Source organism: Bufo bufo, chromosome 4 (genome assembly GCF_905171765.1).
Source record: "Bufo bufo chromosome 4, aBufBuf1.1, whole genome shotgun sequence".
Classification (NCBI taxonomy): domain Eukaryota; kingdom Metazoa; phylum Chordata; class Amphibia; order Anura; family Bufonidae; genus Bufo; species Bufo bufo.
In genome coordinates this window covers 615871722-615897234 of record NC_053392.1, presented here as the reverse complement: position 1 = coordinate 615897234, position 25513 = coordinate 615871722, and the positions used below count along the sequence as shown (strand labels likewise).

General features: G+C 44.6%; 2 protein-coding genes across 2 annotated transcripts in view; both read left to right on the top strand.

Annotated features, from left to right (window-relative positions):
- Nucleotides 1-9312, top strand: part of LOC120999657 (zinc finger protein 260-like) — a 344532-nt gene extending 335220 nt beyond the window's left edge. The window contains exon 5 of the mRNA XM_040430651.1: nt 6468-9312. Coding sequence (XP_040286585.1) covers nt 6468-8542 — 2075 coding nt within the window. The 3' untranslated portion in view covers nt 8543-9312. The remainder of the gene's footprint in view (nt 1-6467) is intronic.
- Nucleotides 1-25513, top strand: part of LOC120999664 (oocyte zinc finger protein XlCOF6-like) — a 2208135-nt gene that overhangs the window by 1390947 nt on the left and 791675 nt on the right. The window lies entirely within an intron of this gene.

Below are 25513 nucleotides of genomic sequence, written 5' to 3'. Positions count from 1 at the left end.
GGTGTGAGAGGAAGGGGAATGAATATATGACTGTTGGGATGTAAGCAGATTTTTATGTAGGGAAAATAATTTGTCGGTCGTCTTTTTGTGTTTCAATCGAATGTAGTTGATAACGTGTCCTCTAAGGACTGCCTTGGAGGTTGCCCATAGAAGTAGAAGGTTATCTAGGTGTTCAATGTTATCATCCGCAAAATTAGCCCAGTGTATTTTAAGGTAGTCCTGAAATTTGTCCGACTTGTATAGATATGTGGGAAATTTCCATAGCCTAGTTCTAATGTGTGATTCTAGGGCTTGTACAGTCATGGTGATGGGCACATGATCTGAAATTGCAATCGCTATAATCGAGGTGTCGTGAATAGTGTGGAAAAGGGAAGATGATATTAATAAATAGTCAAGTCTTGAAAAGCTAGCATGTGCTGCTGAGTAAAAAGTATATTTTCGGGAGGTGGTGTGATGAATTTTCCACGGGTCACACATAGTGAGACCGCTTCCATTAAATTGGCGAAGTCTCTGGATGACGGTCTAATTGATGTTTGTGGTGCGGAATTGTCTAGAGTGGGATAGATGGTATTAAAATCGCCTCCAATAATAGATTAAGATCTGCTCTAGGTAACAGAAGGGCCTGGAGTCTGGCAAAAAAATCTGTGTTCTTCTGATTAGGGGTATATATATTTAAAAGAGTGTATGGCTTCCCCGCTATTTGTATTCAGAGCAGTATATAGCTGCCCCCTTTGTCTTCAAGTTCCTAGTCTATTGACTCCCCTAAGCCCCTTCTCAATAGTATGGCTACTCCTCTGGCTTTGGACGTATAGTTCGATGAGTGACATCCATCAAGCCAAGTCTCCCGTAGGTCCCTATTGGACCCTCGCTTCTAGTGTGTTTCTTGTAAGAATATTACATCTGGCTTCATGCTTTTAAATGGGTGAGGACCTTTTTCCGTTTGACTGGGTTATTGAGGCCAGAAACATTCCAAGATATCAGTTAAGGGGGAGGGGGTGTGATAGTCCCCTGTGTCATGAGATGTGTGTGATGTTATTTGATCTCGAGGCTATGGTGTAGAGATTCAAGAATTGCATCATGACTAACCATTCCATGTCATCCCAGCAGTCACAGAGAGCAGAGTGGCGAGACCGAGGTGGAGTACTCAGGGGCCCGCGCGTCACGGCCAAGTTCCTGGAGGAGGAAAATAAGAGGCGGTGAGAGGGCAATAATAGTAACAGAACATACAAAAAACAATGTAAACAATTGCACATTGGTGCGAACAAACGCGGGTCTCATTGTGAACGATACAGCGTCCTGCAGACTAGTACTGTGGGGGCAGTGAGACCCATATGTTGCCCACGATGGTGAGATCACGGGCATAGAAAAGTACATGGTACCCTACCATTATGGTGGTACAGGCTTCAGTTCTCTGGATCAAGGCGGAAGTGGCGTCGGGCGTCACGCGGATCTTCAAAAATTAGTTGACTGCCGTTCTCCAGCACTCGTAATTTTGCCGGATAAAGCAGCTGGAATCGGATCGCCCTGTCGTAGAGACCTTGGCATATTGGGATAAATGCTCTACGTTTCTTGGAGACCGACGCAGAAAAGTCCTGAAAGAGCAAGACGTTGTGTCCTCGCATTTACAGGGTGCGTTGGCGTCGGTACGCACGTAGGATCTGTTCTTTAATCGTCCAATTCCAGTACTTTGCGATGACCGGACGGGGTCTTGGGTTGTCTATTCCAGCCGGTTTAGGTGGTCCAATTCTGTACACTGCGTGCAGAATTATTAGGCAAATGAGTATTTTGACCACATCATCCTCTTTATGCATGTTGTCTTACTCCAAGCTGTATAGGCTTGAAAGCCTACTACCAATTAAGCATATTAGGTGATGTGCATCTCTGTAATGAGAAGGGGTGTGGTCTAATGACATCAACACCCTATATTAGGTGTGCATAATTATTAGGCAACTTCCTTTCCTTTGGCAAAATAGGTCAAAAGAAGGACTTGACAGGCTCAGAAAAGTCAAAAATAGTGAGATATCTTGCAGAGGGATGCAGCACTCTTAAAATTGCAAAGCTTCTGAAGCGTGATCATCGAACAATCAAGCGTTTCATTCAAAATAGTCAACAGGGTCGCAAGAAGCGTGTGGAAAAACCAAGGCGCAAAATAACTGCCCATGAACTGAGAAAAGTCAAGCGTGCAGCTGCCAAGATGCCACTTGCCACCAGTTTGGCCATATTTCAGAGCTGCAACATCACTGGAGTGCCCAAAAGCACAAGGTGTGCAATACTCAGAGACATGGCCAAGGTAAGAAAGGCTGAAAGACGACCACCACTGAACAAGACACACAAGCTGAAACGTCAAGACTGGGCCAAGAAATATCTCAAGACTGATTTTTCTAAGGTTTTATGGACTGATGAAATGAGAGTGAGTCTTGATGGGCCAGATGGATGGGCCCGTGGCTGGATTGGTAAAGGGCAGAGAGCTCTAGTCCGACTCAGAAGCCAGCAAGGTGGAGGTGGAGTACTGGTTTGAGCTGGTATCATCAAAGATGAGCTTGTGGGGCCTTTTCGGGTTGAGGATGGAGTCAAGCTCAACTCCCAGTCCTACTGCCAGTTTCTGGAAGACACCTTCTTCTTCAAGCAGTGGTACAGGAAGAAGTCTGCATCCTTCAAGAAAAACATGATTTTCATGCAGGACAATGCTCCATCACACGCGTCCAAGTACTCCACAGCGTGGCTGGCAAGAAAGGGTATAAAAGAAGAAAATCTACTGACATGGCCTCCTTGTTCACCTGATCTGAACCCCATTGAGAACCTGTGGTCCATCATCAAATGTGAGATTTACAAGGAGGGAAAACAGTACACCTCTCTGAACAGTGTCTAGGAGGCTGTGGTTGCTGCTGCACGCAATGTTGATGGTGAACAGATCAAAACACTGACAGAATCCATGGATGGCAGGCTTTTGAGTGTCCTTGCAAAGAAAGGTGACTATATTGGTCACTGATTTGTTTTTGTTTTGTTTTTGAATGTCAGAAATGTATATTTGTGAATGTTGAGATGTTATATTGGTTTCACTGGTAAAAATAAATAATTGAAATGGGTATATATTTGTTTTTTGTTAAGTTGCCTAATAATTATGCACAGTAATAGTCACCTGCACACACAGATATCCCCCTAAAATAGCTAAAACTAAAAACAAACTAAATACTACTTCCAAAAATATTCAGCTTTGATATTAATGAGTTTTTTGGGTTCATTGAGAACATGGTTGTTGTTCAATAATAAAATTAATCCTCAAAAATACAACTTGCTTAATAATTCTGCACTCCCTGTATACTCGTTCAATATGACGTTTATCAGTCGACATCTCCAGGCCCAACACCGCAGGCATATTCATGGCAAGATATGTGAGTAGGTCGTCCCCAGTAACACTCTCCGGGATGCCTATAAATCTAAGGTTGTTGCGGCGATCCCGATTCTCCAGGTCCTCTAGTTTAGCGGTTAAAGCCGACTCTGCTTCTCTACAATGTTGTATGGTGCGTTCCAAGTTGGAGATGGATCTCCTGAGCTGCATGTTTATTGTCTAGGTATGAGATTTTTTGAGAGTTTGTGGTATTTAATTGCAAGGCAGAGTTAATAGAGGAATGGAGTACCTCCAGTCTTTTATCAAAGAGAGGTAGGAGAATCCTGGAGACTTCTTGCGCCACAGTAGAAGCATGATTACAACCGTCCACCGTGGAGTGCCAAGTGTCATATGTAGGGGAGAGGTTAGGCGGCGTGATGTCACCATCTGTAATAAGTTCAGATGAGAAGGGCATATCCGAGGCTGATTGAGAGGAGCCTTGAGTATTCCTGGGTGGTTTTTTTGGGCAATTTTCCCGCAGATTTTAGTTTAGGTATCAGTGGCAGCTATGGCAGATTGCGTCTGAGAGGTGGAACGTGTTGTTTTAGTAGTTCTTGGCCACAAATGTGTCCATAATCTCTGTTAGGTTTAAGCCTGTGTAACGGATGTTTGAATTGTGTTAGGTATTTGGGAGGGTAATCCTTTTAAGATATTTATACTATTAGGAAGACAAAACAAAATTTGACCATAAAGAGTTGTAGAAGCATCAGTGCTAGTAATAGATGATGTTATTCCGTAATAGGTCACAAGGTGTCACTATTGGCTCAAAAGTGACTGTGTGAAGATAAGTGAGGGAATTTTCAGCATGAAGAGGGAAGCGCCATCTTGAAAGTACTCAAGTCCTTTGTACTGCAGGTATGGAACCTTCTTCACTCCAGGATGAGGGTCTGTGTAGGATCGCTGGTCTCCCTGGCTGGTTCGGTATATCCCAGCAGCTAGTGTTGTACAGTGGGGGTGGGGAGGATGCAGGCCTCGGTGGTGAGGGTGTTCTTCAGGGCCGTGTTTGTGGCCCTCGGGCGTCCTCCCCTCCTCAGGAAATCACCTATTTAATATTGTAATGCGGGCACCGGCTCCATTGTTGGCCCCGATAGCCAAGATTGAAGAGGCCCGGCATCAGGGAGGGAGTGCAAGCCGAGGCTGCGCGGATCGGTGGCCTACACAAATGCTGTGTGGCTCACTGCCGTGGACTCCGGGTCAGTGATGACTTGCGCCCTCCAAGCCGCGCTACCACAGGGGACTTGTACCCTCTTTAGTGTCACGTCGGTCGCCCTTTTGGACGCCGATGGTGGCGGATTTTGCGGCTGGTGTGGAGAGCGTTGTTAAAATGCGCCCATACTGGATGCCCCGCCCCTGGAAGTCCTTATATTTTTTATCACATTTAGTAAATATATTTATTCACTTATTCCACATAAGCTTATTTATTCTCAAGTCTTTTGAATTTACGTTAAAACAAAGACCAAAGTTAAAGTTCCCCTACATGTTTCGCCATCCAACCGTCATGATCAGGGTTCAGGAGCTTAAAAGGGGTTTCCAGGATTTTAATATTGATGACCTATCCTCAAGTTAGGTCATCAATATCATATTGGCGGGGGTTAGACACCTGGCAACCCCGCCAATCAGTTGAATAAAGAGAAGGCCATGCTTCGTGCGACTGCTGCCTTCCTTTCATTGTTTACCTGCTTGTCGTCAACATCGCAGCAGTTAGCAGTGTAATTACAAGAAGCCATCCCATTCATTTCTATGGGACGGCTCCTTCCTATTCAAGTGTATTCGAGCAACCATACTGATCTGCAGAATGAAGCAAACATATTTTTATGCCACATGGTAAACATTGTCAAATGCAAAAATCAATGGTGGAATTGCTGTTGTTTTTTTCACATTCCCACCCAAAAAGAGTTAACAAAAATAAATCATTAAGTTCTATGTGCAAGTATATATAGAATGCAGCAATGGAACAACAGGAAAAAAGGGGTTAAGGGGGATACAAGGGCTGAGAATGGAAAAAGGAAAGGTGTAAGAAAAATAAAGAAGAAAGTTGCCATAATATGTAAAGCACAAATAGGGCTCAACAGCGATCAAAGCAAAAGGAGGAGAAGATGTATCAGAGCTTGTTGAAAGGAAAATGGAGTTGCTGCCCATGATAACCAATCAAATTACTTATTTAATTTTCCAAAGGTTGTCCTATTATGATTGGAATCTGAATGGTGGCCACCTGCTCTAGTTTTGATAATTTTCCTCAAAGCTCATTAAGCACTTGGGTGAGATATGGTTTTGTAAAGCATATAATAGGGCCATACATTAAGCGTATACACAGGTGGTTTGTACATGTTCATGCTGAATTTCCTTCCACTCATGAATTTCCTTCCACTCATATCTTCTATTATAATCATTTTTTGTGGTATCTTTTGAATTTCTGGAACCTTTGTTGTCTGTTGACATTGGGCTGTATTGGACTGTATGGTCTGGATAGAAACACCTGTCACCATCTCTACAAGGGAATACATTCTTGGACAACAAAAAAATCCTAAAAACTCAAGACGAGATTAGACAGGCTGATTGATCGACTGGTTGTCAGGAAGGAAGTGTTCCTTCCGGACAGCTGGCTGCTCGTTCAGTGAAGAAAAACGCTGCATTTTCAATCAGTGAACTCTTTCACAGTATGAGGACGAGGGATCGCTATAGAGATCCCTCATCCCCATACAGAATCATTGTTTCTGGGCAGCAGATCGCTGTTTAGACCACACAATCTACTGTCCAGAAACAATAACTGGTGGTGCCTGCATGAACAGCAGGATCACCTGATGAACAATCGCTTTGCTCGTTCATCAGGAGATCAGCGGCACATTTAGATGGTGAGATTACCGGGAAGATCGCTCGCATTAACTGTCATTCCCGATAATCAAGACGATTATTGGTTCCTTTAAATCTACCTTTGCTGAAACTGTACACTATACTGTTATCTCTCATTTCTTATTTATTTTATTTTTTATGCCTTACTATTGTTTCTAAAAATCTAGATTGATTAATAATAATAAAAAATTGCTTTGGGAAAAAAATTAACTTTTGTTTAATTTTCTAGGTGAAAATGGGATGAGAGTACACAATAAGAATCTTCATTTATCTTCCTATGATAAAGCAGAAGATAACAATACCACACAAGCTAATTCAATAACTCCTAACGTAACCTCAGTCCTTTACAGTGGAGATCTATCCACCGATACTGATGGTCACAAGAAACCTTCATCTAATCAATTACTGACTGGCAAAACAAGAACTAAACAGAAGAGTGGAAAAATATTTTCACGTGGGAAACCTTTTAAGAAGAAATCTAATCTTTCTTTATATGAGAGAAATTGCAGAGATAAAAAGTCATTTTCATGCTCTGAATGTGGAAAATCTTTTACCAGGAAAGTTATTCTAGTTGGACATCAGAGAAATCACACAGGGGAGAAGAGGTATTCATGTTCAGAATGTGGGAAATGTTTTATGTGGAAATGCTCTCGAAAGAAACATCAGAGAACTCACACAAGAGCGAAGCCATTTTCATGTTCAGAATGTCAGAAATGTTTTAGTCATAAATCTGGTCTTGTGACACATTTAAGAATTCATACAGGGGAGAAGCCATTTTCATGTTCAGAATGTGGAAAATGTTTTACCCGTCAATCAAGTTTTATTCGGCATCAGAGTACTCACACTGGTGAGAAGCCATTCTCATGTATTGAATGTGAAAAGTGTTTTAGACATAAATCAGATCTTGTTAAACATCAGAGAATTCATACAGGAGAGAAGCCGTTTCTGTGTCCTGAATGTGGAAAGTGTTTTAGACATAAATCAGATCTTGTTAAACATCAAAGAATTCACACAGGAGAGAAGCCATTTTCATGCTCAGAATGTGGGAAATGTTTTTGTGAGAAATCTGGTCTTTTGAAACATCTAAGAATCCACTTAGGACAGAAGACATTTTCATGTTCAGAATGTGGGAAATGTTTTAGTCTGAAATCACAGCTTGTTGGACATCAGAGAAGTCACACAGGGGAGAAGCCATATTCATGTTCAGAATGTGGGAAATGTTTTATGTGGAAATGCTCTCAAAAGAAACATGAGAGAACACACACAAGAGCGAAGCCATTTTCATGTTCAGAATGTCAGAAATGTTTTAGTCAGAAATCTAATCTTGTGAAACATTTAAGAATTCATACAGGGGAGAAGCCATTTTCATGTTCAGAATGTCTAAAATGTTTTAGTCATAAATCTGGTCTTGTGACACATTTAAGACTTCATACAGGGGAGAAGCCATTTTCATGTCCTGAATGTGGTAAATGTTTTAGTCTGAAATCACACCTTGTTGGACATCAGAGAAGTCACACAGGGGAGAAGCCATATTCATGTTCAGAATGTGGGAAATGTTTTATGTGGAAATGCTCTCAAAAGAAACATGAGAGAACACACACAGGGGAGAAGCCATTTTCATGTTCAGAATGTGGAAAAAGTTTTACCCGTCAATCAAGTTTTATTCGGCATCGGAAAACTCACACAGGGGAGAAGCCATTTTCATGTCCTGAATGTGGGAAATGTTTTAATGAGAAATCAAATCTTGTGAAACATCTAAAAATCCACTTAGGGGAGAAGCCATTTTCATGTTCAGAATGTCAGAAATGTTTTAGTCAAAAATCTGTTCTTGTGAGACATCAGAAAACTCACATAGGGGAGAAGCCATTTTCATGTTCAGATTGTGGAAAATGTTTTACCCGTCAATCAAGTTTTATTCTACATCAGAGAACTCACACTGGTGAGAAGCCATTCTCATGTATTGAATGTGGAAAGTGTTTTAGTCATAAATCTGATCTTGTTAAACATCAGAGAATTCACACAGGAGAGAAGCCTTTTCTGTGTCCTGATTGTGGAAAGTGTTTTCGCATGAAAGCAATGCTTGTAGTACATCAAAGAATTCACACAGGAGAGAAGCCATTTTCATGCTCAGAATGTGGGAAATCTTTTAGTGAGAAATCTGGTCTTTTGAAACATCTAAGAATCCACTTAGGACAGAAGAAATTTTCATGTTCAGAATGTGGGATATGTTTTATCCTTCAATCAAGTCTTATTCGACATCTGAAATCTCACACAGGGGAGAAGTCTGACCTGTCTTCAAGATAGGTCATCAATATCAGATTGGGGGGAGGGGATTTGACACTCGAGACCCCCACCGATCAGCTGTTGGACGAGGCCTCCTTGCAGCTTACAAAGCACAATGCTTTCCATGGAATAGCGGATGTGCTTGGTATTGCAGCTTAGTCTCATTCACTTCAATATCACCGAGCTGCTTCTAGGCCATATTAACGATGAATGAGACGGTTGGCGTAGAAAACAGCCAAAGGGCTTACCTGAACTGATCGTCAGGGTTCCCTGGTGTTGTCAATTGCTGCTAAAGGTGTTGTCATCATGGCCATAACAGGTGACTGTCACATCACAACCACTTATACTGGAAGTGATTTATCAATGGCTACTTGAATTACAGATATGATCTATAGAGCTGAAGATGTGGAGAACCCTACTATCAGAATATTATTTTTCAAACAAATTGTTCAAGAGTGTTTAGTCTGAGAAAAATAAGAAAATCTCTACTAAAGGGGGTTAAGTACTGCTGTAGTAAAGATTATTTTTCATCTCTGATCTGTCATTAAATATCTCAAGTTTTCTTAACATGGAATTTAATTTACTGAGTTACAAGCTCCCACACCACAGAATGGTCAAATTCTAAGATCCATTATTACTGCTAATGTGCCTGATTTTGTGGATTGTTCACAATTTTTATAAGGATTTACATTTTTTAATTCTGTCTCTTAATATTACCAAACTCAATCCCTCATTTCCAGTTCGCAGAACAGATTATATGAACAAAAGTATTTTGGTGTCCATGATGAAGGTTCCTTCTTTGTGGTTGAAGGTACTCACAATGTTGACTTGAGTTTCCCTCTGTAATGATCATTCTGTTTCCTTCCTATGGGATAATCATTTTATAAGATATTAAGAGTGATTATTCCTTATTGTTCCATTATATTTCTAGTTATTAAATATAATGTATATTTTGTTGTCAGGTTTCTTAAAGAAAATATAAAAAATAAATTTCCATATAACTGTGATTAAATTGTAGTAGTAATTGTGTGAAACATCAAATATAGTAGAAAACTGACCAGCCAGATATGGTCCATAGAAGGAAAAGTCCATAGAGATGCTAAGGACCTGCAGTTTTTCATCATACATGACAACACAGGATGAATCCCAAAAATTATAATGTGGCGAAAATAACTTCGCCACTGGGTTTTGGAGGGGCCTGGTTGCCAGCCTCTTGCCCCAGGATTATGGGCCCTCTCATCAGCCATGCAAAACTTAAACCCCATGGCGATTTGACTGTGTTTGTGGCATCTGAGCGCTCAGATCTAAGCCTTATGGGGACATGTGGGGTTTTGAGGTGTGTGACAGAACCATCTGTCTGTGTAATTGTATTGCTTGTTATGTGAGGGTACCCAGATAGCTAATTTTATTGTGTTTGTGTATTCTGAGTGCCATTCACCTAATGATATGCACTCAGACTTGAGCTATCTGGGAATATGTTAAATGTCTGTGTTTGCTGTGGGGGTGTGACATTGTGTGTTTGGGTGGTGATTCCTGTCTTGTTGTATCCACATGTGTATTGGTGATTTCCCTTTGTCCTGAGAGATAATTGAATTGCTCCTCGGGTGTCTCCAGGGCAGAGAGGAGGAAACCATGATGCATTGTGGGGATGTGTTGTGTCTGTTTATCCTGAGTGCTACGTATCTGTCCTGTGTCACAGTCTTCCTTCTGGTCCCCTAGGGGCGTGTACACCAGATGGGGACCTGCATAAATACGGGCGGGTAGCCCTCAATAAAATGTTCCTGTTTTACACTCAACATAGAGCCTCGTCTCATGTGTGTGGGGATTGCTATACTTGTATACTCCCCTTGCTATTTACTCCTAGCTCTTGTAAGAGCTGTTCCTGTGGTGGTATCGGTGTCGAGCAGACTGCTTGGAGTCCTCGGGAGGCACTAGGAGCATTTATCAACGGAGGTACCCGGTCGGGGTGCTAGGAGATCCGTTACATATAAAGATTTTCTTTTTTGTCAATTTAGCATCTGTAAGAGCGGGTCTAGGTAAAGTCCAGGAGGGACATATCTCCTATGAACTTGTAGTAGGTGGTCCGAAAAGCTTTAGCTAATCCTAGCAGTGAGCCCTCCCAGCTGCAATCCAATTAGCACTAGTTAAAACAGGGTGTGAAATAAAAGGAAATATATAGTATTCATTCTTTAACCTGTATACAAGGATCTGAACTTCTCTGGACAAAATGCCCAAGGCAAGGCCAGTTTTAAGCCTCTTGCACACGGCCGTTTTGCTCCAGTGGCCGTATTGCGGGTCACATATGGCGGTTCCGCAACACACGGGGCCCGGCCGTGTGCATTCCGCATCATGGATGCGGACCCATTCACCTAAATGGGTCCACAAATCCGGAGGTGCAGCGTGGAACAGAACCCCACTGAAGCACTACGGAGTGCTTCCGTGGGGTTCCGATCCGTGCTTCCGTTCCGCAAAAAAATTGAACTTGTTCTATCTTTTTGCGGAATGGACGGATCACGGAACCATTCAAGTTAAATGGGTCTGGATCCATCCCGACCGCCGCACGGATGTTTCCCATGCATTGGGACCGCAAATTGCAGTCCCCAATGCACAGAAATAAACCACAACGGATGTGTGCAAGAGGCCTTAGACAAAGTGTGGACCTGGGCTAAATTGGAATGTGTACTGTTTTTGTCTGTCATCCTGTATACAAATCCCACCTTTTTCTCCACTGATTCTTCACTGCCTGCCCTGACTTCAGATTGCTTTCTTGGATACGTACCAATGTTGCCTGCCCTAACTTTGGATTGCTTTCTTGTATACACTAGCACACTGCCTGCCCTGAACTCAGCCTGATTACGCATATTGCCTGTTTCTTAAGTGCTTTGTACTTGTGTCTCTGATCCCCATCAGTCAGCTGCCACAAACAGCATACAGGAATATTCATGCAAAGTCAAGATCTCTATATAGGGGTTAAATGGTGAATACTAGGGTACCACCAGGACAACGCCCTTTCAGTTTAACCCGTAGCCAAATCGGTTAGTTGGCACAGTGGGTCCACACTCAGTGTATATTACAGTAAGCTGAGGCATTACATCCTGCTGAGCCACGCCAGATAGGACTACCAGAACTCTTCCAACTGTCACAGCAAAAAGACTGTTCCAATCATTTCTATATGATGTCTCCACTCGCCCGGAAGTTATTTCAACAGTCACTGCGGTACCACAGTCACCTGCTACAGCGTTAGCTTCTGCTCCTACTCCACAAGCTACATCTACTAGATGTTCTGGTCCCAGACTATCTCCTCCTCCACATTATGATGGAGACCGAAAGTTATGCCATGGCTTCTTAAATCATCCATTTTGAATTATTGTCTCATCAATTGTTATCTGATCCAGCTAAAGTGTTATTATTTCTCATTTGACTGAAGACACCCTAGCCTGGGCAGTTCCTATATGGGAGAGAAGTGGACCAATCACAAGAGATTTGAAACTCTCATTTAACTAATTTCGGAAGCTGTTTGAAAAACGAAGACATTATTCTTCTGTGGCCTCTGCACTATTTGGCCTACACCAAGGCTCTCACAGTCAACCAGTACATTATACAGTTCTGAACCTTGGCCTCAGAGATGGTTTGAAATGAAAAAGTGTTGGTTGCGGCCTTCTGGGATGGTATTTCGAGACAAATTAAAGATGAGCTGGCGGGTCGAGACATTTGTATGTTTCTGGATGGCCTGATAACCTTAGACATCCAGAGTGACCTGCGTTTCTGGGAGCTTGTCAAGGAGAGCTCGGTATAGTATACTAAAACGTAACCTTTACTTGTTATGAATAAAATTGAAATTAACGAAACTGGTGCTCAAATAGTGCGGTGAATTCTGACTATAAAAACATAGCAATAATAGCTGTACCTAGTAACAGGCAATTGCAGGTATATAAATGGAATAATCTTACTAGATCCTGAAGTGCATATACCCATTTCTGTTTGCCCAGGACTAGTCCTTATCAAGATGGTAAAAATAGAAGTTAGAAGCAGCAAGGCCTGTATCACTGTGGCAAATCCTCTGGGGACATTATTCTAACTCGCCCTTACATGTACATCCTAAAATTGGTTGGGATGGGGGCTATTGGTCTCTACCTAACAGTGATACAGAGCACCCGCCCCGCAAACATAAATGTATAGATATGTATTTATAAATGTATGCAAATATGCCATATATATGCCTATATTTCCCCTATCTATTGAACGAATAATACATACGACATCCATTTGACCATGTGAGCGCCTCTGGCGCAGCCTCTTCCATGCCTTCCACCGCATCGGAAGTGATCTGCTTTCCACCGATGTGTTCCACTGCAAATGGGACCGGAAGTGCCCATCCGTCCCGCTAACAGGCTAGATCTATCTTCATCTCACCCTCCTTCAGGGTTGTAGGTGAACTTTAGACACCCACTAACACCACCAATAATACTGAACTATCCCACCAACTGTTTTTTTCCAATAAATTAACTGTTTAGATATGCGTTCCACACTGGAATGCATCCCTTCTGGTGCACACTGGAAATGACGTTCCTCCCTCCTCCCTCCATCCCCACCACATGTTTAGGTGACCACATGAAACACAATATATAAGACCTATTAGTAAGTGATTTTATTATAGCATTCTGTTATTTTGTACTTGACTGCTCCTGAAGAAGGGGGTAATTTGGAGCCCCAGAAACGCGTTGAGCCCACCTGAGATTCAAATAAAAGGAAACCACCTGAAGTACCTCTTGGACACTGCAGTGTTTTTTTTTTCCTGTCACACTACGAGCGATCCTGGTGCTAGGGAGATGGCATCTATTGGGTATCTTGAGTTTATCCCATAGACCTTCTCCTCAGTGAAGTGAGTCACTTTATTCCATTTGAATTTATTGTGTTTATTTCCCTCTATTTCAACCGATGATCTGTCACACTACGAGCGATCCAGGCGGGGAGGTTGCGTCTGTTGGGTGTCTCACATTGACTTCATTTATCCTACCTTCATTACCATTATTCAGTCTTTATATTGGATTAAATAAATTTTATTGGATTAAATAACATTAATCAACAAGGGACTTGGCACCGTTTTCAATGGCTTTTTCACTTTTTTTGCCCTCCTATTCAATCTTGTAGTAGTTTTACCTACTCACATAGCCGTAATTGGCAGCCGACCCTCGAACACATCCCTCTGTAGAAACTTTTAACTATTTTCTCCTCTCTGTAGGTGCCCTGCTTGTTTGTCCTCAAACCTTCTTTGGGGATCTCCTGGGAAGGTCCTTTGTGACTAACACTCAATTTTTGCTAACTTCTGTTTTTCCTTTATCTTTTTCAGCAGCCTTTATCCATTTACTGGCTTCCTGTTCTGAAAGCTGAGATATGTCTTCCCAGGTTGCAGGTTCATTGGCACTGTCAGTGCTTGCCTTGTATGAGAGACGTACAGGTGGTTTACCTTTGTTTTCCCTCGTTGAGCGTCTCGGTTCTGAGCCTTCTTGTGTCTGCTCTTCAGTACTGGTAGAGTCTGCACTCACTTCAACTGTTTGTTCAAAAGTTTCAGAGGTGGGCTGGTCAGTGTCAGTTTTCTTTTCTGTTCTTGCTTCTTCTGTTGTCATTACATTGTCTCTCAGGTCTTCAACAAAAGTTATGCTGTTGCTAATGGTGACCTTGTCTGTTTTGGGATTTATGATTCTGTAACCCTTAACATTGTCACTGTATCCAACAAAGACACCTTCATATGCTCTGTTTTGGAGTTTGGTTCATTTTTCTTCTGGAATGTAGATGAACGCTTTGCATACAAGTGTATTTTACACTTGGTTTCTCATTGCGCCACGGTTCATATGTAGTTTTCTCCACTGTTCTGGAAAGAAGTCTGTTCTGCAAATATGTGGCTGTCATTGCCACCTCACCCCAATATTTTTGTAGTAGTCCAGAGTATGCCAGCATACATCTGATCATTTCAGAGTTTTGTTCTTTCATTCGGCTACCCCATTTTGCTCTGGTGTGTATGGAACTGTCTTTTGATGTTCTTTTCTGATTTAAGTACTCTTGTATCTTATGTCCTGTGAATTCACCTCCATTATCACTCCGAAGTATTAGAGGCTTCCTCTGAAACTTGTTACTGGTCTTTACTACATACTCTTGTAATTTGTCAAGAACTTCACTCTTGTGTTGCATTAGGTAGGTGTCACGGATGGTGTTGCAGAAAGCTGGAACTTATAAATAAACATCCGACTGGCTTGATCCCAAACTAAGGAGCATATGGGTGAGCCCTATAAAACCCCTAGAGCTCTCCCTGACTGCTATGCCCATGCAAAGATCTTTATGGTAGACAATTGCATGCCCTCGTACCTTATACTATGTGACACCTGAAAACCCTACAATAGTGAGGGGACACGGCCACCGGCTCCCTGCACTTAACACGGACGGAGTCAGGGTCACCTACAATCAAGCCAGCAAGAAAACACAAATAAAGGAAACAGACTTATCTGAGGAATCAGGAGAAGCAGCCTCCAGCAGTGACCTCAATCCAGGAAGAAGTATAAACCGCAAAGTGAGGCAGTATGGGAGGGAATATGAAGGGAGACAATCAGTGCAAATATGTGACAGCTGTGAGAAGGAAAGGAGATAGAAAGTGAAACCAAAACAAAGAACATCATACAACAGGTATAGAAGAACGTCTGCCAGATCTTCTCACAGAGCTGGTGGTGACAGTACCCCTCCCTCTACGGGTGGACTCCGGACACTCAGAGCCCACCTTCTCAGGATGAGACCTATGGAAAGCCCCGATGAGACGAGTGGCCTTAATGTCCGCCACTGGGACCCACATCCTCTCCTCAGGACCATAACTGTAATGACCGGCGTCACGCAAAGGGAGGGAAATGGGAAGGCCCTGTCCAAGGGAGAGGGAAAGGTGGTGACCCCTGACTCACCTTGCGGCTGGCACCTGACGTCCCTAGACGGGTTCCTCACCCGTACTCCGATCACGTGCCTAAACCCTGGCTTTCCCTAAGATGAGCCCTATGTAGTGAACGGGGCGGTGGGATCACTAGTCCGCACCACTGACACTAAGAGGAAAACACCAAGGAGGGGACAGACAAACATATAATCCCAGGTGGGCGACAACAGCAGACCACCAAGGCCCAACAGGGATCCGGAGGGTAACGTTCTGGAACAACAACCAGGGAACACAGCTACACAGCTCCAGTGGGTCAGTATAGAAGTCCAGGCAGGAAGCTCTATATCTGGCAACCAGAGAAGTGGGAGAGGGTAATATAAGGAGGTTGGGAGTGCTGGACAAGAAACAGCTGAGGAGAAGGAGCTACAGATCCCTGAGTGAGCCAAAAAGGGTTGCAAGGCAAACCCAGAAAGCTACCATAAAGAAACAGCACTATCTTTCTACATAGAGTGCTAGCCACCCGCTGCGACTTCCTGACCCCAGGTATAACGGAGTCAGGCGTGGCTCTTGACACCCTCGTGACAATAACCCTCCCAATGAACGAGGTACTGGAGAGAACCGCGGATAATGCGAGAATCCACAATCCTAGAGACCTGAAATTCAAGATTACCATCAACAACAATCGGAGGAGGCAAATAGGAGGGTACAGTGGGTTGGACATAAGGCTTTAATAGAGACCTGTGAGAAACATTATGGATCTTCCAAGTCTGAGGAAGATCAAGACGGAAGGCAACGGGATTGATGACGGACAAGATCTTGTGAGGCCCAATAAACCTAGGACCCAACTTCCAGGAGGGAACCTTCAGTTGGATATTCTTTGTAGACAACCACACCAGATCCCCCACATTCAGGTCCGGACCAGGCACACGTCTCTTATCCGCCACACGCTTATATCTCTCACTCATCCTCTTACTTAATTAAAGATTACCCTCAATCTTTTGCCAAATAAATGACAAAGACGAGGAAAATCTCTCCTCATCAGGTAAACCAGAAGACCCCTCTCCAGAGAATGTCCCAAACTGCAGATGAAACCCATATGCACCAAAAAATAGTGACTTATCAGAGGACTCCTGGCGACAGTTATTTAAAGCAAACTCAGCAAGGGACAAAAATGAACACCAATCCTCCTGATTCTCCGCCACATAACAGCGCAGATATGTCTCCAGATTCTGATTGACGCCTTCGGTCTGACCATTCGACTGCGGGTGAAAAGCAGAAGAGAACGACAACCGAACCCCCAAGCAAGAACAGAAAGCCTTCCAGAATCTGGAAACAAATTGCGTGCCCCTATCAGAAACGATGTCTGAGGGAATGCCATGCAATTTAACAATGTGATCAACAAATGCTTGCGCCAGCGTCTTAGCATTGGGTAACCCAGGAAAGGGAATAAAATGCGCCATTTTGCTAAAACGGTCCAATACTACCAGAATCACAGTCTTCCCCGAGGAACGAGGCAGGTCCGTAATGAAGTCCATGGACAGATACGTCCAAGGACGGGAAGGAATGGGTAACGGGAGGAGAGAACCCGATGGCCGTGAATGAGGGACCTTGGCGCGAGCACAGGTCTCGCAGGCTGCCACAAAACCCTCAACCTTACGAAGAGCTGGCCACCAGAATCTCTGAGTAATGAGATCCACTGGCGGTCTTACTAACCCTCGTACTGGTTTAAAATTGAGAATTAGCCAACATATCCTGCTTGGAGGACATGTCTGAGCCCGAGCACCGCGCCAAGGTTTCTCAAGTAGCTCGGGAACCTAACGCTAAACCTACCTGGGCCATATGGGCAATACCAAGAGCCAGTGGGCGAATTACAGGTGCGCAAGGCCTGACTCAAAGCAATCTCCCAGTAACCTCCAGCATGTGACCATGCATACAATGGGAGGAGGCAGAGAGCTCTGAGCCCCACCCAAGACTGGCTGATATAGCCCGGGCCTCACATGTGCACCAGAATGCTGCCTGTGGATGGAAATGAAGGCACATTCAGACTAGGAGTTTCTACACCTCCAAAAATTCAAAATACAAACTACAAATTGGCGTGGTATTATAAAGCAGGAAGTGCTCAACCCCATATGCAGTGGCTCATCTATACCAGGGGGGCAGATCCTGCACTTGTGGCCCGTTGCTAATGGCAATCCCCAGCAAAAATGCATACAATGGAGGATGCCTGCAGCGGACCACAAGTACCACAAGGGACATCCTACACAGGATAGCAATTGTGTGGATGTGATAAGCAGTCGAAATAACATAACAAAGACAGGTGCACTCTGCAGTCTTACTAACCCTCGTACTGGTGTAAAATTGAGAATTAGCCAACATATCCTGCTTGGAGGACATGTCTGAGCCCGAGCACCGCGCCAAGGTTTCTCAAGTAGCTCGGGAACTTAACGCTAAACCTAACGCTAATCTGGTGCACATGTGAGGCCCGGGCTATATCAGCCAGTCTTGGGTGGGGCTCAGAGCTCTCTGCCTCCTCCCATTGTATGCATGGTCACATGCTGGAGGTTACTGGGAGATTGCTTTGAGTCGGACCTTGCGCACCTGTAATTCGCCCACTGGCTCTTGGTATTGCCCATACGGCCCAGGTAGGTTTAGCATTAGGTTCCCGAGCTACTTGAGAAACCTTGGCGTGGTGCTCGGGCTCAGACATGTCCTCCAAGCAGGATATGTTGGCTAATTCTCAATTTTACACCAGTACGAGGGTTAGTAAGACCGCAGAGTGCACCTGTCTTTGTTTTTGTTATGTTATTTTGACTGCTTATCACATCCACACAATTGCTATCCTGTGTAGGATGTCCATTGTGGTACTTGTGGTCCACTGCAGGCATCCTCCATTGTATGCATTTTTGCTGAGGATTGCCATTAGCAACGGGCCACAAGTGCAGGATCTGCCCCCCGGTATAGATGCGCCACTGCATATGGGGTTGAGCACTTCCTGCTTTATAATACCACGCCAATTTGTAGTTAGATTCCAAGTAGGCCAGATTCTTATGGTCTGTAAACACGGTAATAGGGTGTCTGGCTCCCTCTAACAAATGGCGCCATTCCTCAAAAGCTAATTTGATGGCCAACAACTCCCTATCTCCCACATCGTAATTTCTCTCTGCAAAGGAGAGTTTTCTTGAGAAAAAGACACACGGTCACCATTTGGCAGGAGAGGGACCCTGAGATAAGACCGCACCCACACCCACATCAGAAGCGTCCACCTCAACAATAAAAGGTAGAGAGACATCAGGTTGTACCAAAATGGGAGCGGAAGCAAAACTCTCTTTGATAGTAGAAAAGGCTTTAAGCGCATCTACCGACCACGAAGAAAAATCTACCCCCTTTTTAGTCATATCAGTGAGTGGCTTAACAACAGAGGAATAATTCAAAATGAACTTTCTGTAATAATTGGCAAAACCCAAAAACCGCATCAGCGCCTTCTGATTCTCAGGAAGCTCCCAATCAAGCACAGCACGGACCTTCTCAGGGTCCATGCGAAAACCAGAAGCGGAGAGAAGAAAACCAAGAAATTGAATCTCCGGAGCCGCAAACACATATTGTACCAGTTTAACATACAATTTATTATCCCGCAGAATCAGCAAGAGCTTTCATCAAACCAAAGGGCATAACCAAATTCTCGAAATGACCCTCAGGGTATTGAAGGCCGTCTTCCATTCGTCCCCTTACCTGACCCTGACTAGGTTGTATGCCCCTCTTAAATCCAACTTAGAAAAAACTTTAGCCCCAACAATCTGGTTAAACAGGTCCGGGATCAGAGGAAGGGGATATGGGTCATGAACCGTGATACAGTTCAGCTCCCTTAATCCAGACAAGGTCTTAAAGAACCTTCTTTTTTCTTAACAAAAAAAAAAAAAACTGCGCCAACAGGTGACTTTGAGGGTCGGATGTGTCCCTTTCTCAGGCTCTCAGAGATATAAGTATGCATAGCGACTCTTTCAGGTTGGGAGAGATTGTATAAACGTGATTTTGGCAGTTTGGCGCCTGGGATGAGATTAATAGGGCAGTCGTACTCCCGGTGCGGGGGCAACTCCTGGACACCACTCTCGGAAAACACAGCCAAAAATTCAGAGAGAAAAGATGGCACAGTCTTGGTAGAAATCTCTGAAAGAGACGCCGTGAGGCAATTCTCTCTGCAAAACTCACTCCAACCATTTATTTGACTTGCTTGCCAATCAATGGTGGGGTTATGTTTAGTGAGCCAGGGTAGCACCAACACTAGAGAAGTAGGTAATCCGCTTAAGATGAAACATGACATATCCTCAACATGAGCGTCACCCATAGTCAAACGGATATTGTGAACTATGCCCTTTAACGATCTTTGAGAAAGTGGAGCGAATCGATAGCAAAAACAGGTATATCCTTTTCCAAAGTGCATACCTGGAAACCATGTGTTATTGCAAATTGATTATCAATGAGATTGACAGCTGCTCCACTATCTACAAAAATCTCACAAACAATGTTCTTGCTGTCTAGCGCCACCCTGGCAGGTAGGAGAAAACGGGAACTACAAGTAAATGGCAAACCTTCAATTTCTGCATCAACCTTGCCAATAGTAACAAATGGAAAGTTTTTAGAGGGTTTTTTCTTTTTGTTTTTCTTTTATTACCCTCAGAAAACTCTATGAATCTCCTAGAGGGGAAAACATTAGCCAAATTATTTATACCCCCACAACAGAAACAAACCCTCCTCTGAGAGCTGAATCCTCTACTATCAGAGACAAGCAAACCCAGCTGCATGGCCTCCTCCTCAGAGGGGATTGAGAGAGACTGAGACCCCTGCGCACTGATGAGACAGCCCTACTGTCCTTGGACTGAATATGACAGGAAGGAGTAGTCTCCTCTCTCTCTCTAAGACGCCTGTCAATGCGAACAGCTAGAGACATGGCTGACTCTAACGATGCTGGTCTCTCATGAAAAGCAAATGCATCTTTCAATCTTTCTGAAATACCATGGCAAAATTGACTTCGGAGTTCAGCATCATTCCAACCAGTATCAGCTGCCCATCTCCGAAATTCTGAACAATATATCTCTGCAGACTGTTTACCCTGGCATAAAAGATGCAGTTTAGATTCAGCCAGAGCAATACGATCCGGGTCATCATATATCAGTCCCAGGGCTACAAAAAATTAATCCACCAATCGGAGGGGCTGTGCCCCGACCGGCAGCGAAAAGGCCTGAGCGTTATCCCTAAGCAGCGAGATGATGATCCCCATCCTCTGCTCCTCATCACCAGAGGAATGGGGAAGTAGCGAAAATTGAGTTTGCAAGCCTCTCTAAAGCGAACAAAATTCTCACTACCCCCGGAGAACGTATCCGGAAGCGAGATCTTAGGCTCGGAACAAACTCCATGAACGCAAGCAGAACCGGTCACCTGAAACTGAGACACAGTATTACGGAGATCTGCTACCTCCAGTGAAAGACCTTGCATGCGGTCAATCAAGGCTGAAACCGGATCCATGCTTAAGACGGTTATGGCGGTTTATAATGTCACGGATGGTGTTGCAGAAAGCTGGAACTTATAAATAAACATCCGACTGGCTTGATCCCAAACTAAGGAGCATATGGGTGAGCCCTATAAAACCCCTAGAGCTCTCCTTGACTGCTATGCCCATGCAAAGATCTTTGTGGTAGACGATTGCATGTCCTCGTACCTTTTATTATATGACACCTGAAAACCCTATAATAGTGAGGGGACACAACCACCGGCTCACTGCACTTAATATGGACGGAGTCAGGGTCACCTACAATCAAGCCAGCAAGAAACACAAATAAAGGAAACAGAATTATCTGAGGAATCAGCAGCAGCAGCCCCAGCAGTGAACACAATCCAGGAAGAAGTATAAACCGCAAAGTGAGTCAGTATGGGAGGAAATATAAAGGGAGACAATCAGTGCAAATAGGTGACAGCTGGGAGAAGAAAAGGAGATGAGAAAGTGAAACCAAAACAAAGAACATCATACAACAGGTAGAGAAGAACGTCTGCCAGATCTACTCACAGAGCTGGCGGTGACACACACTCCCACACTGCCACCACCTCTAGACTCAGAATTGGCTTATGATTAGGTAATCAAAAGCAGGAGTGGGTACAAAACACAAAAGACATGCAAATATTATGTGTCATCTCTGTTTTGGATTCACTCCTGTTTTTTTGCCATTAGAAATACCGATAGATTACTAAGCAAATGCTGACCGAGTGAAGGCGGATAGAGATGGCCTTGTGGTTTGCCCGGTGATCGTTTTGCAGTAAATTTTGCTCGTTCGCAATTCGCAGAACATGCGAACATATGGCGATATTCATACGCGCCATATTTTTCTGCATAGTGCCGAACTTTGACCCATGACACATCCATCAGGTGGGACAGGACAGCCAATTGAGACGTTTCAGACCATGGACACACCCCCTAACCTATAAATAAACCCAATCTGGCAGCCAGTTTACATTCAGTTTTTTGCCAATGTAGGGAGAGGTTGCTGTGTGGAGCAGGTACAGACTGTTAGTGACACCAAATGCTAGCTAATACGGCCACAAAAGTCCTTTTAAGAACTGGTATAGGTGTGCTATTTATAGGTGTGACATACAGAGGAGTGTGATATATTTATAATATACTTTCTAACATAGAAAGTATATTATAGTGCATTTGTATTGTGCAGCAGTTGTGTAAGGTTCTGCTGCAATACTGCAGTTAGATAGAGGGACAAACGCTATTGGAATAACTAATTGAAACTGGTGTTATATACCTGTTTCCCCCCCCCCCCCCCCCCCAAAAAAAAAAAAATCTGATAGAGGGGTGTGATATACCTATAATATACCTTCTAACATAGAAAGTATATTATAGTGCATTTGTATTGTGCAGCAGTTGTGTACGGTTCTGCTGAGATACTGCAGCTAGATAGAGGGACAAACGCTATTGGAATAAGTAATTGCAACTGGTGTGATATACCTGCTGTTTAAAAAAAATAATCTGATTGAGGGGTGTGATATACCTATAATATACCTTTTAACATGGAAAGTATATTATAGTGCATTTGTATTGTGCAGCAGTTGTGTGCGGTTCTGCTGAGATACCGCAGCTATATAGAGGGATAAAACGCTATTCGAATAACTAATTGCAACTCTTGTGATATACCTGTTGCCCCCGAAAAAACTGATTAAGGGGTGCGATATACCTGCTTCCACAAAATACTGATTGAGGGGTGTGATACACCGGCTTCCACAAAATATTGATTGAGGGGTGTGATACACCGACTTCCACCAAATATTGATTAAGCGGTTTGATGTATCGGCTTCCAGAAAATGCTCATTATTGGGTTCTATGTACCTGTTTCCACAAAATACTGATAGAGGGGATTGATATATATGAGGCCTGCGATATACCTGCTTCCACAAATACTGCTCTTCTATAGGGACTTTGTCACAGGGTCATTTTGAAAATGACAGGCAGAGGAAGAGGCAGGCCATTCCGCAGGGGTGGTAGGGGTCAAAAAGGTGCATCAGGCCGGAGCCTAAGTGTGAAGTTGGAGAAGGTGCGTGCAATTACGTCAAAGGATGCACCAGAGTTGGTTGAGTGGCTCACTCAGCCTTCCGCTTCTGCACCCTCCTCATCCTCTGTATCAGCACCCTCCTTATTCTCTGCTGTGTGCACCCCCAAAAACACCACCACCACCATAGCCCCTCCACTCGAGTCAGAGAAAATATTTTCCCATCCCTTCCCAGACCTTACCGATGCGCAGCCATTCTTGGCATCAGATGAGGAAGAGGAGGTAGCAACGGCCGACACCCAGCGGTCTGACAACAGTACCCAGATCAGCACAAGGGCTGGTCCCCGCTGTTGCTGCCTACTCCGAAATCTCTAATATCAGTGGTGGTGAAGGTGACGATGATGACGTGTCGATAAATGTCACGTAGGTGTTCACAAGAGACGAAGAGGAGGGGAGTTCAGAGGGAGAGAAGGAGCAGCAGATAGGGAGAAGAAGGAGGAGAAGCAGGCAGAACTCGCAGTGCACAGGAGGCAAATGTATATACAGCGAGCCATACACCATGCACGGTCACATCTGGCACACCCAGGACGCCGGAACATGGCTCCGCAGTGTGAGCTTTTTTTAACTTGTCTGCTGCTGACAATAGTGTTGCCATCTGCAGCCTGTGCTGTCAACACATAAGTCACAGTAAGCCCAACACTCACCTAGGGGTGACCGCCTTAAGAAGGCACCTGGCCTCCCATCACCGAGCACAGTGGGAGCAACACCGTCAGAACCGACAAAGCCACACTCCCAGCGCTCCACGTCCTGCCTCTTCTCCTTCTCCTCTCTACTCCCATTTGTCCTTCACTCCACCTTCCATTGTGCTGTCATCGCGTTCATCTGGCAAAAGGCAGGCTTCCGTGGCCCAAATGTTCGAACGTAAAAAGTTGATGACGCCGGATAACCCTCTTGCCCAATGGCTGACCGCCGGCTTGTCGGAACTACTAGCCCGCCAACTACTGCCCTATAAACTGGTGAACTTGGTGGCCTTTAGAAAATTTGTGTCCATTGGCACACCACAATGGAAGGTCCCCGGAAGGAAATATTTCTCCCAGGAGGGCATCCCAGAGCTTTATGGCCATGTTCAGCGGCAAGTGAATGTATCTCTGGCACACATTGTCGGTGCCAAGATACATCTGACCACAGACACCTGGTCTAGAAAACACGGGCAGGGAAGGTACATAACCTTTAGTGCCCACTGGGTGTACATTCGGACGGCTGTCAAGCCTGCAACCCGTGGCACCCATGTGGATTTGGTGTTACCGCCACAGATTGCATGCAGGCCTGCCTTTTCTTCTCCTCCTCCTACTCCATCCTCCGTCTCCTCCTCGGCTGACTCATCCTTTTCCACTGCTACTGCCTTTTCCGCTCCACCCCCACAGCTCTCCATAACCTTTTCAATGTGCCAGGTGAGACGTTGCAATGCTGTGCTGCGGCTGTTGTGCCTGGAAGCCAAGAGCCACACAGGTCCTGCACTCCTTTCAGCTCTGCGGTCACAGGCCGATCAGTGGTTAATCCCGCTCAAATTGACAGTTGGTGTGCGACAACGGTGCCAATCTGCTGAGCCGGCTGAAACAGGGCAAAATGACATATGTGCCGTGCATGGCACATGTCCTGAACTTAGTCGTGCAGCGATTTGTTGCCAAATACCCCGGGGTCCAGGACATCTTGCGGCAGGCCAGGAAAATCTCTGGCCCTTTTAGAAGATCTTACATGGCCATGGCTTGCCTTGCTGATGTTCAGCGGCAACACCACTTGCCCGTCAGACGTCTGATTTGTGACTGCCCGACACGCTGTAACTCCACCTTGTAAATGCTTGATAGGTTTCTACAGCACAAATGTGCTGTTAGTGACTACCTGTACAAACTCTGCGGCAGGACAGGTTCTGGTGAGGTTGTTTTTTTTTCACCGCGCATGCAGACTTCTGAGGCCATTTGATGAGATCGCAACCAGTACTGGGTGGCAACGTACTTAGACTTCCGGTACAAACACAAAATTGCAGACATGTTACCAGCATCACAGAGGGCTGTCAGAATGCAGCATTCCAGGCCTTGCTTCGAGAAATTCTGCATTCTTCTGTTGCGGCGCTGGCAGAGGAATTTCCATGCACAGAGAAACAGTTGCGGGTACCAATCCTACCGCGCATGCAAGAAAAGGGCGGTTTGAAGATGTGCTGGTCACTTTGGATATAAGATCATTCTTGCAGCCAACCCATCGACAGCCGTCCTCCGGATCCAGCCTCAGGGAACGCCTAGACCGACAGGTGTCCGACTACATCGGGTTAACAGCCGATGTGAACGCTCTGAGAAGCGAGGAAACCCTTGACTACTGGGTGTGCAGGCTTGACCTGTGGCCAGAGCTGGAACAATTTTCCATGGAACTCTTGGCTTGCCCCTCGTCGAGTGTCCTGTCCGAAAGGACCTTCAGCGCAGCAGGGGGGATCGTGACCGATAACCGCACTCGCCTAGCTCATGACCGTGTGACTACCTCACATTTCTA